At 37.3% G+C, this 16,439-nt stretch overlaps 2 protein-coding genes across 9 annotated transcripts in view; one reads left to right on the forward strand and one right to left on the reverse strand.

The window, feature by feature from the left end:
• Window positions 1–590, reverse strand: part of LOC110313674 (testis-specific gene A8 protein-like) — a 1,072-nt gene extending 482 nt beyond the window's left edge. The window contains exons 1-2 of the mRNA XM_021188128.1: window positions 462–590; window positions 12–284 (exon numbers count right to left, since the gene is read on the reverse strand). Of these exons, the coding sequence (XP_021043787.1) occupies window positions 12–284; window positions 462–569 (381 nt within the window). The 5' untranslated portion in view covers window positions 570–590. The remainder of the gene's footprint in view (window positions 1–11; window positions 285–461) is intronic.
• The window catches only part of Dmd (dystrophin), a 2,621,826-nt gene that overhangs the window by 1,053,802 nt on the left and 1,551,585 nt on the right, over window positions 1–16,439 (forward strand). For all 8 annotated transcript variants that reach the window (XM_029534042.1, XM_029534043.1, XM_029534037.1 and 5 more), the window contains exon 7: window positions 2,768–2,886. In XM_029534042.1, coding sequence (XP_029389902.1) covers window positions 2,768–2,886 — 119 coding nt within the window. The remainder of the gene's footprint in view (window positions 1–2,767; window positions 2,887–16,439) is intronic.

The raw sequence follows: 16,439 nt of genomic DNA on the forward strand, positions 1-16,439 counted from the left end.
GCCAGTGCCGCTGGGGCCTCGGGTGCGGCCTGTGCCGCTGGTGACTCGGGTGCGGCCAGTGCCGCTGGGGCCTCGGGTGCGGCCTGTGCCGCTGGGGCCTCGGGTGCCGCTGCTGCGGCTGTTGCCTCCGGTGTGGCAGGTGCCACTGCTGCGGGTACCTCTATCAGCACTGGTGGCTTCTCAGCCACTTTGGTCTTCTTAGCCGCAGGTGGAGTAGCTTCTCCACTATTTTTCTTTGTGGAAGCCCTTTGGCTGCGTTTCGCACGCTTGTTCTTCCTCGCTTCCTGTAATGACAAGACACAAGAGAGTTAATTCATGTAGAATGAAGTCAAGATAAGTAAAGGGGACTTAGTCAAAAAGGTGAAGATAGAAAAGGGGATTTAGGCCAGGCAGGGGAAAGCTAGTCACTTTAGGGAAGAGTAAATCAAGGGAGAGAGCTCTAGTAGGGTGGGTCATCTTACCATTCCACAAAGAATATGAGGAGGATAAAATTTATAGGCTGCCTTGGTCTTAATTGGCATGACAGGTTTTGCCTCCTGAGAATCGGTGGATGAAGTCTGATGTTCCATTTCAGACACGAAATCCTTTGATTTCTTAACTCCCTCTCTCAACAGCTTTTAGGTGTTGCTACCTCAAGAGCTTAGCAGCAACTGCCAAAACATCGAAGGCCACACTCCTAAAGTCTGGTTCGTCACCAGGTCCTCAGCCAATAGTAGGCGAGCACGTGCTCAGACATCACAAAGCATGGCTATGATGCACGAGCGTGCCTGGTGAAGGAGCAGAATGTACCATTTCTGACACTCATGGGGGAGAGAGAGATGGATACTAAGAAGGCAAAGGGAGTCTAGTTTTAGTAGGAGGCTTCCCCTTCCACAACCTCAAGACAACTTTTCCATGTCTTTTTCCCTCAAATATCCACTTTAGTTATTGTAGAACACACAATAAAGCATTTGCTTCTCCAAGTTATTTCCTAAGTTTTTCCCTGCTCAATGGTTTAGTCCAATATGTCTCTGTTAATCGTTGGTTAGTAACTTGAAAGTCTTCCCTAAAATCACTCCCAAGTAACATTGATGTATTTGACTATAGGTAGCTATGTCAATCATAAACCAACCTGTGTAAAAACAAACATCTAATTTCCCACCAGTAAGCTACTCAATTCTACCCACAGGGCATTTTGTTCTGGCTACACCATTTTCTTACGCAGACTTCCCATGTTCTCTTCCAGGGTCAAGCTTGGTGATTTTATCCCAGTACCCTATACTTCTTTTTCTACATCTCACCATATCTAGCCTATGTACCAAAGCCTAGCCTTCCTGCCTGTATCCTGTAGTAGGTACCTCTAGGATCCTTTGGGTCCAAATATGTCGCCCCACCTAGTCTCACCGTTAAGTCTTATAGACAACATTGAGTCTCCCACCAGGATTGTTTCTATTGACATCTACTGACAAGCCTCTTTCCAACATCTACAGCACATTTCATACACAGACTTCCCAGGTCCTTCTGCATGGCCTAGCCTGTTGAGTATGTACTGCTGTGCTGGCACCGCACCAGTCCATACCCAGTCTCCTCATGTTTTCTTTCCATGTCTAGTCTGTTCTATATGTCCACACTACCAGTTACTTTTTTTTACACAGTGTAACAGATTTAACCTAGGTACCACAAGCAATTCCCAGTCCTAGCCTACACACTACCTTGGCTTGTAATAGTGAGTTTTAGGCTTCTGTGATATAGCCAATATCTAGTCTTGTACCAGGTATCAATGCATGTAGGATAACCATTACTTTTTAATAACAGTCTGCTAGGGGTAGAGGTTCTTTTGCCACTCTCTCCTCTATTCTAAAATATTGATATAATCTGTTTTTTGAAGATCTTCTGCAGGTAACTGTTGATATAGTGAGAGTTGATGAGTGCAGTAATCCTATTATGTCAAGAAAACAAAAGGATTGTTTTTTCAATAGGGATATATTAGCAGAAGTTCAATGAAGAAATATGATATTAGGTTAAGAAATCAAGACTAACCTGTAAATGGCTCATATTCCAATATCAAGATTCAAAAAATGTGATATAACTTTATGAATAATAAATTATAATAATTTGTTCTTTATTTTATGGAATTTTCCTTTCCAACTTTATTCTGTCATTATTTAGAATATTTCTACATCATTTAACATGTGAAATGTCAGTGTTCTAACTTAAAAATTTGATTTATTTAAAGTAAAATACTTTTGAGGGACAATGCTAGTTCTTGTCCTATTGTTGTGAGAAGATACTGTGACCAAGATAAGTTATAAGAAAAATCCATTAATTGGAGTTTTGTCCACAGTTTCAAATTGTGCATACATGATCTTCATAGGCGAGAAGCTGGAAGTTGGGAAGCAATAGAATCTAGACAGGCATGATGCTGGAATGGTAGCTGAGAGCTCATATCTGATCTATAAATTTCAGGCAAGAGATAGAAGAGACCTTGCTTGGCATGTGCTTTTGAAGCCTCAAAGCCCACTCCTACTGACACAGTTCCTCCAGAATCTATTCTACTTCTATTCCAACAGGATAATCTTCCTAATCCTTCCCAGACAGTTTCATTTACTCAGGAATAAGCATTAAAAGATATGAGTTTATAGGGGCCTTTCTCATCATCACGGGTAATAAGAATCACAGTTAACTCTTATGGATTTGAGGTATAAAAATATCTCAATTCAGAATTGGAATGAATTTTATAGTGTATTGTGGATTAATTTATATTTTTTTGTGTATGCATTTGTTTCAGGCCAGACCTGTTTGATTGGAATAGTGTGGTTTCACAGCACTCAGCCACCCAAAGACTGGAACATGCCTTCAACATTGCAAAATGTCAGTTAGGCATAGAAAAACTTCTTGATCCTGAAGGTTGGTAGACTCCTAGACTGTCTTGATTTTTATTACAGTTTATCTTTATTTTTTGTTTGTCATCTCATACAGACTTCACATTTCCATATAGTAAACACAAAATTTAAAGAATTGTGTAGAATGAGGCCTTATCTCAACAGTAAAAAAATATAGAAAATCATGCAACAATGGTTTCCTGAGTTCTGATAATACAAAAATGCTATTGTCTATTCTATATTATAAGTTGACATATAAATGTAGTTCTCAATATACAAAAATTTTAAAATGAAGTGTGAGGGCAAAAAAGGAAACAAAAACAAAGTTTTAACATGTAATGTACCTCATGGATGTAGCATAGCATATTAGAGAGCATTGTTTCCAAATAATTACAGATGGTTATTCAAATATTATATATATACACATATATATACACACACACACATGCACGCATGTGCACATACACACACACACACACACACACACAAATACCTGTACTGCTTCTGTTATAATTTTCCACCCTTGGAGGTTCTCATTTTGAAGGTATTCCCTCTTTTTGCTTCATTAACTGGCAGAGAACAGAGAAGCTTTTATCTTTTTGTTATATTATCCTTAACTAGGTTTCATCTTTGTTACCAAAGCTACAAATCCAAATCTAGACACCGGATTTACCCAATGAGACACATTCACATTGTGCCAAGTTTGTAAAATTGGTTTGTTATCCATTGGCTGACACATTACTACACTAATAGAAATTTGAGTACAAAATTTGTGGGATCTGAAATATAAATGGAAACTATTACTTGGGCAAAAGGTGAAGAATAGTAAAAACTGATAAGTTAAATGATCTTTGAAATATTAAATATTTTTGTCTTTTAAAAATATATTTACTTAATCAGTTTACAACTAAAAAAATCAACCCTGATTTTCCTCTCAGTACCCCATTATAAAAATCCTCACCCATTCCACATTCCCCTTCTCTTTTTGAGAAGATACCTTTGGGTGTCACCACCCATGAGTAAAACACATTTTAGAAAGTAAAGGAGAACAAATTTAGAAGAATTTACTATTTGAACATATTAGGTAATTTCTGCTGTTAATCTAATTTGACTATAGCTGAAAGATTCAAATACAGGAAGAAGAGTAAGAAAATACAAAATAAATAATCTTTGATTATATAGACCAAGGAAGAGTAATGATGCTCCAGAGGTAGATATAATAGGTTATTGGTGGCCTCAAACTACGGTCTGCCACTGAGAAAAGAAAAGAGTAAATGATGGGGACATATATAAATTTTATATTGTAGTTACCCACATGAAGTTTTATGAATTTATGTAGACTGTTAAGATTTGTCAAAAACTCCAGGCCTCTGCCGATGGCAGTTGACAGTTGGAGGCAGTTAATGGAGGTAATAGTTGGCCTGATAAACTGTATCAGCCTTAGTTCATCTCAGAGAAATGAGGAATATAGGGTTCCCTTTGCACAATAACAAACCTTCTGTTTGCCTTACCAGAGTCGTCCTATTTAGGATATTCTCACCACACAACAGTATATGGGGCCCACTTTGGACCAAACAAATATCTGATTTAGCCTAATTAACCAGAAAGAGAGAAAGAGAGAGAGAGAGAGAGAGAGAGAGAGAGAGAGAGAGAGAGAGAGAGAGAGAGAGAGAGAGAGAGAGAGAGAGAAAGAGAGAAAGAAAGAAAGAAAAAAGAGGGAGAAAAATAGCCAAAATGAGGACTCATCAGGACTAGGTAATTCTTTGGGTACTGTTACATCTGGTTGAGGTTATGTGGTTACATTAACTCCTTGATGTTATGTGGTTACATTAAGAAAGATGGAGGCCAAGTCACAAGACTGCTTCCATTTTGATGAGTCATAATCCAAGATGGTGACAAAGAAAATGGTTACATTTTTGACAGCGAACACAGCTCCCTAATATAGTGAGCCCCTCAACTCTCAGGCATAGGATACATATATACTACCTATTAAATACAGACATTTAGAGGCTTTAATTGAAAGGAGAAAATTCTGTTACTTAGGAAGGATAAAGGTAAAAGTATTTTGTCTTATCTTTGTGGGCATGTGGATAGGTCACCAATGAGCAAAATAAGTTCGATGATGTTTCAGTTTGTCCAAGAAAAGTGAGAGGTCGAATTACTATGGAGTGTAGGTGTTAGGTAATTAGTACAATGTAAAGATGTATTCACTGGTCTCTGGTATTAAACAGTTAAACTAGCTTCCTAGGATATAAAGACTGAACTGGGCCTGAGTAGATCCACTTTTATAGAGTGAAGGACATCAAATTAACTGCAAGTTCCAGGATGAACTGGGGGTATAGGCAACTTACCTGTCAAATTTCTTGTCTCCTTACACTTTTCCTGAATTTGTAATTGGATGAGTTTGGTAATCTCCAAGAGATATTTCAGACAAAAACCAAAATGACCCAGAACATTTCTCAGGCTAGAAGTCTTGATTGGATTCATAAATTTCAGGATTGTCAAATAGGTTCTCTTCCAATTAAAGTATTATAGGAATAGAAATCTTGAATCGCAAAATATAACATCAGAGACATGTCAGAAGTAACAAACACAAACAGTAGTTTTAAACAAGGTGTCTCCTAGTAATGAGGACCACATAGTTGCAGGAAGTATACAGAGAAAATCTCCCTCTTCGAAGCAGAGGAGGGAGTCAGAAAGCTGGAAACTCAGTCACATCTCAGGGCCTGGTAATTGAAAGCCTGTAGGAGTTTTTCTCGCCTAATTTAGCACTGGTCAGTTTTTACAGAGTTAGGATATTTGACTGAGTTGCATCTATTTTATATATATCCTACTCTAGCCTTGAACTTATGAAGTCACTTCATCAACAGGAGGCATACAGCAGAAAAAAAGACAGTTCTTTTAAGAAGTTAGTCTTTTTTTTCATGTCAGGAGGATGAAGGACTAATGATTTTGTGAGTTTCCACATTTATTATATTATATTGGCATTACTACTNATCTACTTCCAATAATAAGTCCCTGTGATACCTAGTCCCTCAGACCAAACTTCAAGATCACTTTTAAAGCTGTTATGGGCTGGGGAATACTGACTGGTTCTGTTATCATTTGACCAAGGGTAGAAGGGAGTGTCAAAGGTCAGGGTCCCCAGAGGACTGTTCATCTATGGGACTTGATAAATTTTAACTGATATCAAGAAAGAGAACAGGAGACAACAAAGAGATCACCTTTCTNACCTAGCAATTAATTTTCTGCCTATCTGCATGCCTACCAGGGTGTCTGTCTGACTGCTAGTCTCTCAGTTTGGTAACTATGTACCCCATCTCCACTCCAACATCTCACATATCTCCTCTATGTTTCACTTACAACCTCTTATCTTTCCCTATTTTTTGTGTATATTTTTAGAACTATTATTCTCAGCCTGTTTCCGAAAACATGTTTAGACATAAAATGATAACAAGGAAACTAAAAGCATCAAATGAACTTTTACAAGGAAATATGTTATGAGCATGTTCCTTTCATCCAGTCCTTTTACACAAGTAGTGCTCCCACATGTCCATGGAAATGTTATCATCTACTGGAGCATAAGCAACCTATAAGGTACTACATACTTAGAGAAAATTAACACTATCCTCTAACCACCATCAACTGTCAATAAGTCTCTGTTACACACTGGTACTTTTGATCCATCCCCATTACACACTGATCTATACAATTGTTGATATTGTACAGGTACTGTCCCTGAATAGTCAATTTTTCTGAGTTCATGGATGAAGTGATCTTGTTAAATCTTAATCACAGGGATCAGCTCCAGACCTCTACTTCTTGCGTTTAAAACATTAGTTCCCTCCATTCATTCTTCATATAGTATCCTGAGGTAGAGAGAACTCTAGTTCACACCTAACCTCTCCTGTAGGTAATGTCATGTCAGGATGTTAGGAATCTTCATGGAAACACGAGTTCTCGCCAGTCCTCCATTGGAGGACATAATGTGTTTGTTAGGGCAGTAGTATACTCCTCTATACCTTCATAGCATAGATTATGGTAGGGAAACATGCATTTCCAAAGATGGATAATAATTCATGTAATCCTCCTCATTAAGGCAGATGGATGTGGAGTTTCAATTGTTCTGCCCTATACTTCTATTAGGACAGATCAAGATTAGAAAAACATGGCCTAAGGAGATGTTAACTCCTTTCATGCCTCCATAGGATAGACTGAGTTAGACATCACACTATTTTACTCCTGACACCCTCCTTTGCACAGATTATATTAGGCCAACATGGATTCTCAGAGGTAGATATTTGTTCACTCAAAGGCTCTTCCATAGCACCCTGTAAGCTAAACTCTGTCATTCACTGATATCCTCTTCAAATCACAGAGAATCAGTTTTCAGAAAGGCAGACACTGGCTCCCTCAAGCCTCTTTCTTAGGACAGAATGAGATTGAATGCAAACTGGTTCCATCCTAACCTTATCCACAGAATGAATTAAAGTTTGGACAGTCTCAAATCTGAGAAATAAGCTACATCTTACCTAGGTATTTCAGAAAGTAAAGGAGAAAAAAATTAGAAAAACAAAATTTTGATCATATTAAGTCATTTTTAATCTCTTTTGACTATAACACAATGATTCAAACACAACACAGTACAATGAGGAAAACAAAATAATCCATTTTGGATAATATAACCTAAGGTAGAGTGAAGATACTCCATGGGTAGATAGAAAAGATTTTTGGTGGCCTTAAACTACTGGTCTGCCTTTGAGAATAGAAAACAGTAACTGTTTTAAAAGTATGCATTGTTTAAACTGTAATAACCTGCATGTGGTTCTATGAATTGATACAGGCTTTTCAGATTCATGTACAAGTACATGCCTATGCCCAAGGCAGGTGACTGTTGGTGGCAGTTTAAGGGGTAGTGGTTTGTCTGGTGAACAGAAATCAGCCTTAGCACCTCCCCAAGGAATGCTGAATGAAGGAATCCCATTTACAAGCTTTCTGTTTGCCTTATCATGAGTCCTTTTATTTAGGACATACTTAAGAACATGCCAATATTTGGAGTAATACTAGACAAAATGGATGTCAGGTGATGCCTTTTTAATCAATGCTGAAAGAGGTCCAGGGAGAGAAAGATAACCAGATAGAAGGTCTTTATGTATATTTACTGTTGATGGTTGTTATGTGGTTACATTAACCAAGATAGAGGCCAAGTCAGGAGATTGCTTCCTTCTTAATAAGGTTTTAATCCAGCATGTAACATAGCATATGTTTACATTTTCCTGACAGTGAACTCAACTCCCTGATAATGTGAGTGCATTACCTATCAGGCACAAGTCCCTATGGAATTCATATCTTACCTATTAAATACATACATTTAGAGTTACTTTTATAAAACAAAAAATTTTAATACTTAGAGTGGATATAGGTAAAAGCATTTTATATGACCTTAGTGGCTAAGTGGGTAGGGCATCACTTAGCAAAATAAACTGAAAAGGACTTCATAGACTTGACTATGAGGAGCAAAGTAGCTTTAATCAGTTTCAGGGTTGTGAAATAACTTCTAGGGTGATAGTGAGAAGAAAACTATCATTCAATTCTATTTCAAAACAGTAGTTTGTCTCATATTGAACCTTGAAGAAATGTCAGGATAAAGAATACAGGAACTTATCCCACAGTCTGTCTGTTTCCACACAGAGAACAATTTTACAAATTTCCCTAAATATAGCCCTCCTTTAGGTACCTGGATCAGATTTGGTTATGAATTATGTGAGGTCATTTTACTATAGAGTCTGTGCCTTAGATTATTGGTATAATTTGATATTCTGTTCACTGTTTTCTGGTTACTGAGCAGTTAAACTGGTTTTCTAGGGTAACAAGACAGAGGTGTGTCTGAAAAGCCCCTATTTGTTAGAGAGAAGGAAATAAAATTAATTCCTCCCTGTGCCAGGATGGAAGAAGGATGTAGATAACTTACCTGTCAAATTTCCTGTTGCCTTAAGGTGTCACCTGGTTAGGTGATGTGATGAGGTTTGTGATCCCCTAGAGAAATTCGAGATGAGAACCAAAATTTCCCAGAACATGACTCAGCCTAGGGGGCTTGGTAGGGATCATTTTCTCAGCCAGTTAAAAATGTAAAGACAATAAAGTTTTCAAGTACAACATACAGTATCAGAGAGACATCTCTAAATTAGCAAACACAAATAGTAGTTTAAGAGAATCTCTTTCCTAGGGATAAGGACCACACTCATGCAGGAAATACATAGAAAAAGAATGACCCTCTGTAAAGCACAGGAGAGACTCTTAAAGCAGGAAATGTAGTCACATCTTAAGGGCTGGCATTTGACTAACTCTAGGAGTTTAATATCTAATTTAGCATTGGACAGTTTTTATACATTTGATATGGTTGACTGAGTATCTTGTATTGCAGATATGTCCTGCCTTTAACTTATGAAGTCAGACCATCAGCAGAAGGCTTGATGGCAGGAAACAAAGGCAGTTGTGTTGAGCTCTTGTTCTTTTATTTCAATTCAAGAGAGTGAAAGAGAAGCCATTTTGTGAGTCTGCCGCATTTACTATCTTATCTTGGTGTCTATACCAATCTGTCTACCTAAAAGTAGTCTCCCTAATAACTAGTCTCTCATCAAACTTGGAGGTCACCTTTACTGATGTTATAGGCTTGAGAATACTGATTGCTCTTAACTGCCTCCACCTGACAAAGTGTTCATGACCTGGGGTTCAACAGACAGTTTCACTAGAGCAGTGTTGATCTAAGAGGCCTTGATAAATCTTATTTGATGACAATGATACAGAATAGCAGTCAACAAGGAGACCACCATTCTGACCTAGCCATGGCCTCTCTCCCTATCCATCTGTCTAATTCCTAGTCTCTCAGTTTGGTAGACTCCTACTCTACCCTAGCTCCTCACTAACTCCTCACATATCTCCTCTGTTTCCCCTCAATCTTTCTATCTTTGCCTATATTTACAGTTGTTTTTGGACTATTGGACTCAGCTTGTGGCCCAAACCAGGATTAGACATAAATTGCCAACAGGTAAACTGAAAGCATCAAATTATCACTAGAAAGAAAATTAATTATTTCATATGGTCACATTAGTAAGAGAGAAAAAGAGCAACTGAAATTTCCTAGTTATCCTTTGAGTAACTGAACTGATATTAATGTTTAATAAAAGAATCAAGAATTTAGATATGTAAATGGGAGTCCTCTTCAAAGGACTGTGATTTATTCATCCTGTAAGATATCTTGACAAATTTTTAGGCTTGTATGAAATCTTGTTTTGATAAATGGTTTCCCATCTGCTTTGTGCATATTTCTTCTCTCATAATGAGATTCTTAGGGAAATTCTTCTTTCTTGGAGCCCATTCCTTCAATGGTTGGATTGTCTAAATGAGACAGGAGGATCTTTTAAGAGCATTTCCATTTTATCCAGCCTGTTACACATCTAGTGCTCCCACATGTATATGTGAACTATATCATCTACTGGAGCATAGAACACCTAGGGGATTCTACAGACATATAGAAAATCTGTTCTACCATCTAACTACCATCAACTGTCAATAGGTCTTGACTACAGACTCAAACTTTTGATCCACTCCCAATACACTGCACTTTAAAATAGTTAATATTATACAGGTATTATCCCTGAAAAGGCCGCTTCTCTAAGTTCATGGAAACTGTGATCTTTTCAAATCCTGATCACACTGATTTGCTCTATTCCTCCTTCACCTCTGGCAGTTACAGTTTTTTTTCAACCCCTCCTTTATACCTGGTGGGTGTTCATAGAACTGAAAGACTATATATGGTAAAAAGAAGTAATCAGTCCTTTGAAAATGGAAGTTCAAAGTGTTATAGAAAATTCTTTCCCAGAAATACTTTAAGTAAGCATTAGTACCTGAGTATAAATGTGATCCATTTAAACAAGTATAGTTGTCATAGATGGCAATCACAATAAATGTAATTAACAAGAAAGACTATCAAAGTTGAAAATAATGTGATAGTAATACATTTTTAATTAATTAAGTTGAGAGGACTTGCAGACATCACTGAAAAACTAAGTATCCTCAGTACTAGAGACAGAGATAGAGAACACAATAGCTCCCTCCTAACTTTTTCATTAAGACAGCTGAAATACTGGGAAAATGTTGGAATAGGAAACTGGTAAAATGCAGACAATGACAGAAAGAGACTAGTTCCCTCCAGTCATCATGTATAGGCTATCACGAGATGGAGAACTCTCTCCTATAGGCAAGGTCAAGTTAGGATGAGATAGATCCTCAGGCAGATACTAGCTTTCCAAACCTCTTTTTCAGGACCCAATTAGTTTGATAGCACAGTACCTCACTCCTATACTCCTTTATAATACAGATTAAGGTAGGAAAACATGCCTTCTCAGAGACAGATAACATTTCCACATAGGGATGCTAAGTGAGACAGATGAAGTTGGAGTTTCACTAGATCATCCCTGTCCTCCTCATTGGGACAGGTCAAGGTTAGAAAGACAGAATAACATTGATTAAGGAGTTACTATTTTTATTCCTTCCTAGGACAGAATGAGTTAGAAAACACACTCTTTCACTCCTGACATCCTTAACAGATCATGTTAAGTCGAGATGGATTCTGAGAGATAGACATTGAATTATTCAAAGCTTCTTCCATAGTACAATGTGAAATGAGTCCTCTCTGTCACTCCTATACTCTTTTTTATATAACAAGGTTTCAGTGCATCTTTTTTGTTTTTGTTTTTTGGTTTTTTGCATATTTATTTTATTTTAGAAATTATCTTTATTTACATTTCAAATGCTATCCCGAAAGTTCCCTATACCTTCCCCCTGCTCCCCTACCCACCCACTCCCACTACTTGGCCCTGGCATTCCCCTGTGCTGGGTCATATACAGTTTGCAAGACCAAGGGGCCTCTCTTAAAGTCACTGTTATAGCATCAGGTTTCTGAAAGATAGACACTAACTCCCTCAAAACCATAACTTGAGACACAATGAGATTAAAAGCACAATAATTCCTCCCTTACATTATTCACAGGACTCATTAAAGTGGTAACAAGCTCAAATCTGTGGGACTTAAGCAAGCTCTCATCTGGACATTTTAGAAAGTAATGGAAAATAATTCTTAGAGAACACAGTATATGATCATAGTAAGTCTCTTTGGTGTAATCTCTTTTGAATATAAATAAAAAGATTCAAACACAGACACAAAAATAAGGGAAAACAAAATAAACCATCTTGGATGATATAATCCAATGAAGTGAAGACACTTCATGTGTACATAGAAAAGTTTATTGCTGGCCTCAAACTACTGGTCTGCCTCTGAAACTAGGAAACAGTATTTGTTTGGCAGGTTTGTAGATTTTATATTGTAGTTGCTCCCATCATGTTCTATGAGTTGATGTAGGCTGTTAAGATTTATCAACAACTCCATTACTCTGCTCAAGGCAGTTGACAGTTGGAGGCAGTTAATGGAGGTAGAGGTTTGCCTGATAAACAGAAATCAGACTTATACATTCTCTAGAAATGATGAATATAGGAATCTCTTTGCCCAATAACAAGCTTTCTGTTTACCTTAGCCAGAATACTTTTATTTAGGATATTCTCAAGTTCATGCCAGTTTTGGGGGACTCACATTGGACCAAAGGAATGTCTGTTGTTGCCTAATTAATCAGAGGAGAGAGGGGGGAGGGAGAGAAAGAAAACCAGAGGAAGAATTCATTAAGACGGTGGGGGAACAGAGGTGGGGGGAGGGGTATGGGAATCTTTCGGGATAGCATTTGAAATGTAAATAAAGAAAATAATAATAAAAAAAAATATTTAAAACTCCACATATTATTACAGTAAGCATAATAAGCACTTGTGTATTGTTAATAAAGTCCATATTCATAAAAAAAAAAAAAAAAGACTGGGAACTTCTTTGGGTACTATTATAGTTGCTGGATGTTATATGGTTTCATTAAACAACAAGGAGACCAAGTAAAAAAACTGATTCCATGTGGATGGTTAAATAACCCAAGATGCTAAAAAAGCAGATAGTTACATATTTGCTGACAATGAACCCAACTCCTGGACAATATGAGATCATCACTTATCAGGTACAGGTCTCTGTGGGATTCATACATCTTACTTATTAAATACATACATTTAGAGGTATTTTTTTTTTAAGAGCAGAGTCTTTTGACAGTATTGATAAAGGTAAAAGATTTTTGTATGGCCTTAGTGGGTAAGTGGATAGGGCCCCACTTAGCAAAATAAATAAACAGAGGAAAGATTTCATAGTACTAGCTCAGAGGAACAGAGTAGCTGTTATATGTTGCAGGATTGACAAATAGCTTCTAGGGTAAGGGAGAGAAAAACTCATTCAATTCTATCTCAAAACAGTAGTTGGCCTCTTCTCTCACATTGAATATTGATGAAATGTCAGGATAGTCTATATAGGACCTTATCTCACAGTCTGCCTCCACACAGAGAACAATTTTACAAATTTCCCTAAATATAGCCCTCCTTTAGGTACCTGGATCAGATTTGGTCATGAATTGAGTCTATACAGTCTATCCCATAGATTATTGGTATAATTTGATATTCTGTTCACTGTTCTCTGGTTACTGAGCAGTTAAACTGGCTTTCTAGGGTAACAAGACAGAAGTGTCTCTGAAAAGCCCCTCTTTGTTAGAGAAAAAGAAATAAAATTAATTCCTGCCTGTGCCAGGATAGAGGAAGGATGTAGGCAATTTACCTGTCAAATTTCCTGTTGCCTTAATGTTTTGCCTTATTTGTTATCTGGTGTGTTTGGTGATCCCCAAGAGAAATTCCAGATGAGAACCAAAATTATTCAGAACATAACTCAGGGTAGGGGATTTGATTGGGTTCAGTTTCTCTGTCAGTTAAAGAATTATGAGTCTTCAATCACAGCACGCAGCATAAAAGACATCTCGACAGTAGCAAACATAAACAGTAGTTTAAGAAAATCTAAATTTTCTAGGGATGAAAATCTAAATCATCCAAGGATGTACACAGAGGAAGTAAACAGAGAAAATGACCCTCTGTAAAACCAGGGGAGACATAGATAGCTGGAAACTCAGTCACAACTCAAGGGCTATCATTTGACAGACTCTGGGAGTTTGCCTATCTAATTTAGCATTGGACAGTTTTTAGACAGGATGGTTAACTCAGAAGCATTTGTACACATGTCATGTTCTAGCTTCAAACTTATCAATAGCTTTTTATCAATAGGAGGCTTGTTGGCAGGAAACACAGACAGTTATTTGGGGCACTTAACTCTTTTTTTCAAGTTAGGATGTTGAAGGAGAGAATCCATTTCATTACTTTGCCACAATTATTACATTGTCATGAGTTCTCTATTTACTGTCTATCCAAAGGTTGTCTCCCTAATACCCAGTTTCTCAGACCAAACGTGGAGGTCACATTTATTGTAGTTTTGGACTTGAGAGTACTAACTACTCTTAACTGCTTTCACCTGACCAAAGGTAGATGACTGGAGGTGAAAGATTCAAGGTTGCTAGTGGAGTGTTGATATAAGGGTCCTGATAAATCTTAATGGATGACAAAGATAAAGAATAGGAGACAACAATGAGACCTCCTTTCTGACCTAGGCATGGCCTCTCTCCCAATTTTTCTGCCTACCAGGGAGGTTGTCTAACTCCTAGTCTCTCATTTGAAGATGTTACCTACCCCATCTCTAATCCAACTTCTTACATATCTCTTCTGTGTTCCGCTGACATCTTCATATCTTTCCCTATTTTTTCAGTTGTTTTTGAACTATGGGACACAGCCTGTGCTTCAAACCAGGATTAGACATAAATTGCCAACATGTAAACTGAAAGCATCATTTTACAGTAGAAAGGACAAAGGTTTTATTACTATGGCTACATTGTGAAGAAGGAAGAACACCAAATGAACTGTCTGAGTTAATCATTGGGTATCTAATCTGATATTAAAATTTAAAAAGAGAGCCTAGGATATAGACATGTTAATCGAGTCTTGTTCAAAATGTGGCCAATCCCTCCAATGACTGTGATGTGTTCATCCTGTGAGGGCTTTTCTTTTTTTGACAAATTGTTAGGGTTATCTGAATTTTTTTTTTCATAATAGCAGATTCCCCTCTGCTTGGGCCATTTTTTCTTTTCTCAGCATAAGTTTCCGACAGAAATTCCTGTTACTTAGAGCCCATCCTTTAAAGAGTTGAACTGTCAAAATGAGGCAAGAGTATTGTAGAGCATTTTTATTTCATCTGGGCCTGTTACACACTTAGTGCTCCCACGTGTGTGTGGAAATTGTATCATCTACTAAAGAATAAAGAGAGTATGAGGTGCTACATCCTCAAAAAAATATTTACTCTACCCTCCAATCACCATCAGCTGTCAGTAGGTCTTCGGTAGAACCTGTAATTTTTGATCCACTTCAAATAAACACTGGACTATTTAATGGTTGATATTGTACAGGAAGTGTCCCTGAAATGGCAGCTTCTCTGAGTTCATGGATGCAGTGATCTTCTCAAATCCTGATCACACAGATTTGCTCCAGTCCTCCTTGACTTCTGGCAGTTACAATTTTCCCAAACCCCTTTTAGGGCAAATGGGTATTCATGGAACTGAAAATCTTGTATATAATAAAAAGAAATAATCAACTATTTAAAATGGAAGTTCACAGAGTAATAGAAAAATCTTCCTAGGAGATATATATATATATAAAATAAGGATTAATATCTACAGCATAAATGAGATCCTTCTAAACATAGTGTAGTTTGGGTCGTTGTCATTGATGTACCTGGTAGTAGTAATAGTTTGACTTTGATAGTTACCAAGAAAGCCTATCAAAACTGAATCATTTTTGTCCCTTCATGAAAGGTGAACATGCATATTATTGTGAGATTTTAATAGAACAGAAAATAATGTGGGTTCCCATTTTTTAACAGATTTTGGCATAATAAAGTTGAGAGGTCTTGCAGATATCACTAAATAACTAAGTATCCTCACTCAGTACAAGAGACTGAGATGGAGAACACAATAGTTTCCTCCTAACCTTCTCATTAGGACAGTTTCCAAACTAAGAAAATGTTGAAGTGAGAAAATTGTAAAGTGTAGATCCTGAGAGAAAACAATAGCTCCTTCTAATCATACTTCATAGGCTACACTGAGGTAAAGAGCACTGTAGTTCACTCCTATCTCTCCTGTAGGAAAGGTCAAATGAGGATGAGATGGATCATCAGGCAGATATGAGCTTTCTCCAATCCTCCTTTGCAGGACAGAATGAGTTTGACAGTACAGTAGCTCACTCCTATACTCCTTCTTAGTACATATTCAGGTAGGAAAACATGAATTCCCAGAGACAAATATTTCTACATAAGCATTCTAAGTAAGTCTGATGGAGTTAGAATTTCACTAGATCATTCCTATCCTCATTAGGACAGATAAAAGTTAGAACATGACATGGATTAAGGAGATGTTAATTCCTTTTGTGACTCCATTGGAAAAACTGTGTTGGAGAGCAAACTAGTTCATATTAAAAACCATATTAAGTTAATATGGATTCTGAGAGGTAG

The sequence above is a fragment of the Mus pahari genome, chromosome X, assembly GCF_900095145.1.
Source record: "Mus pahari chromosome X, PAHARI_EIJ_v1.1, whole genome shotgun sequence".
Classification (NCBI taxonomy): Eukaryota; Metazoa; Chordata; class Mammalia; order Rodentia; family Muridae; genus Mus; species Mus pahari.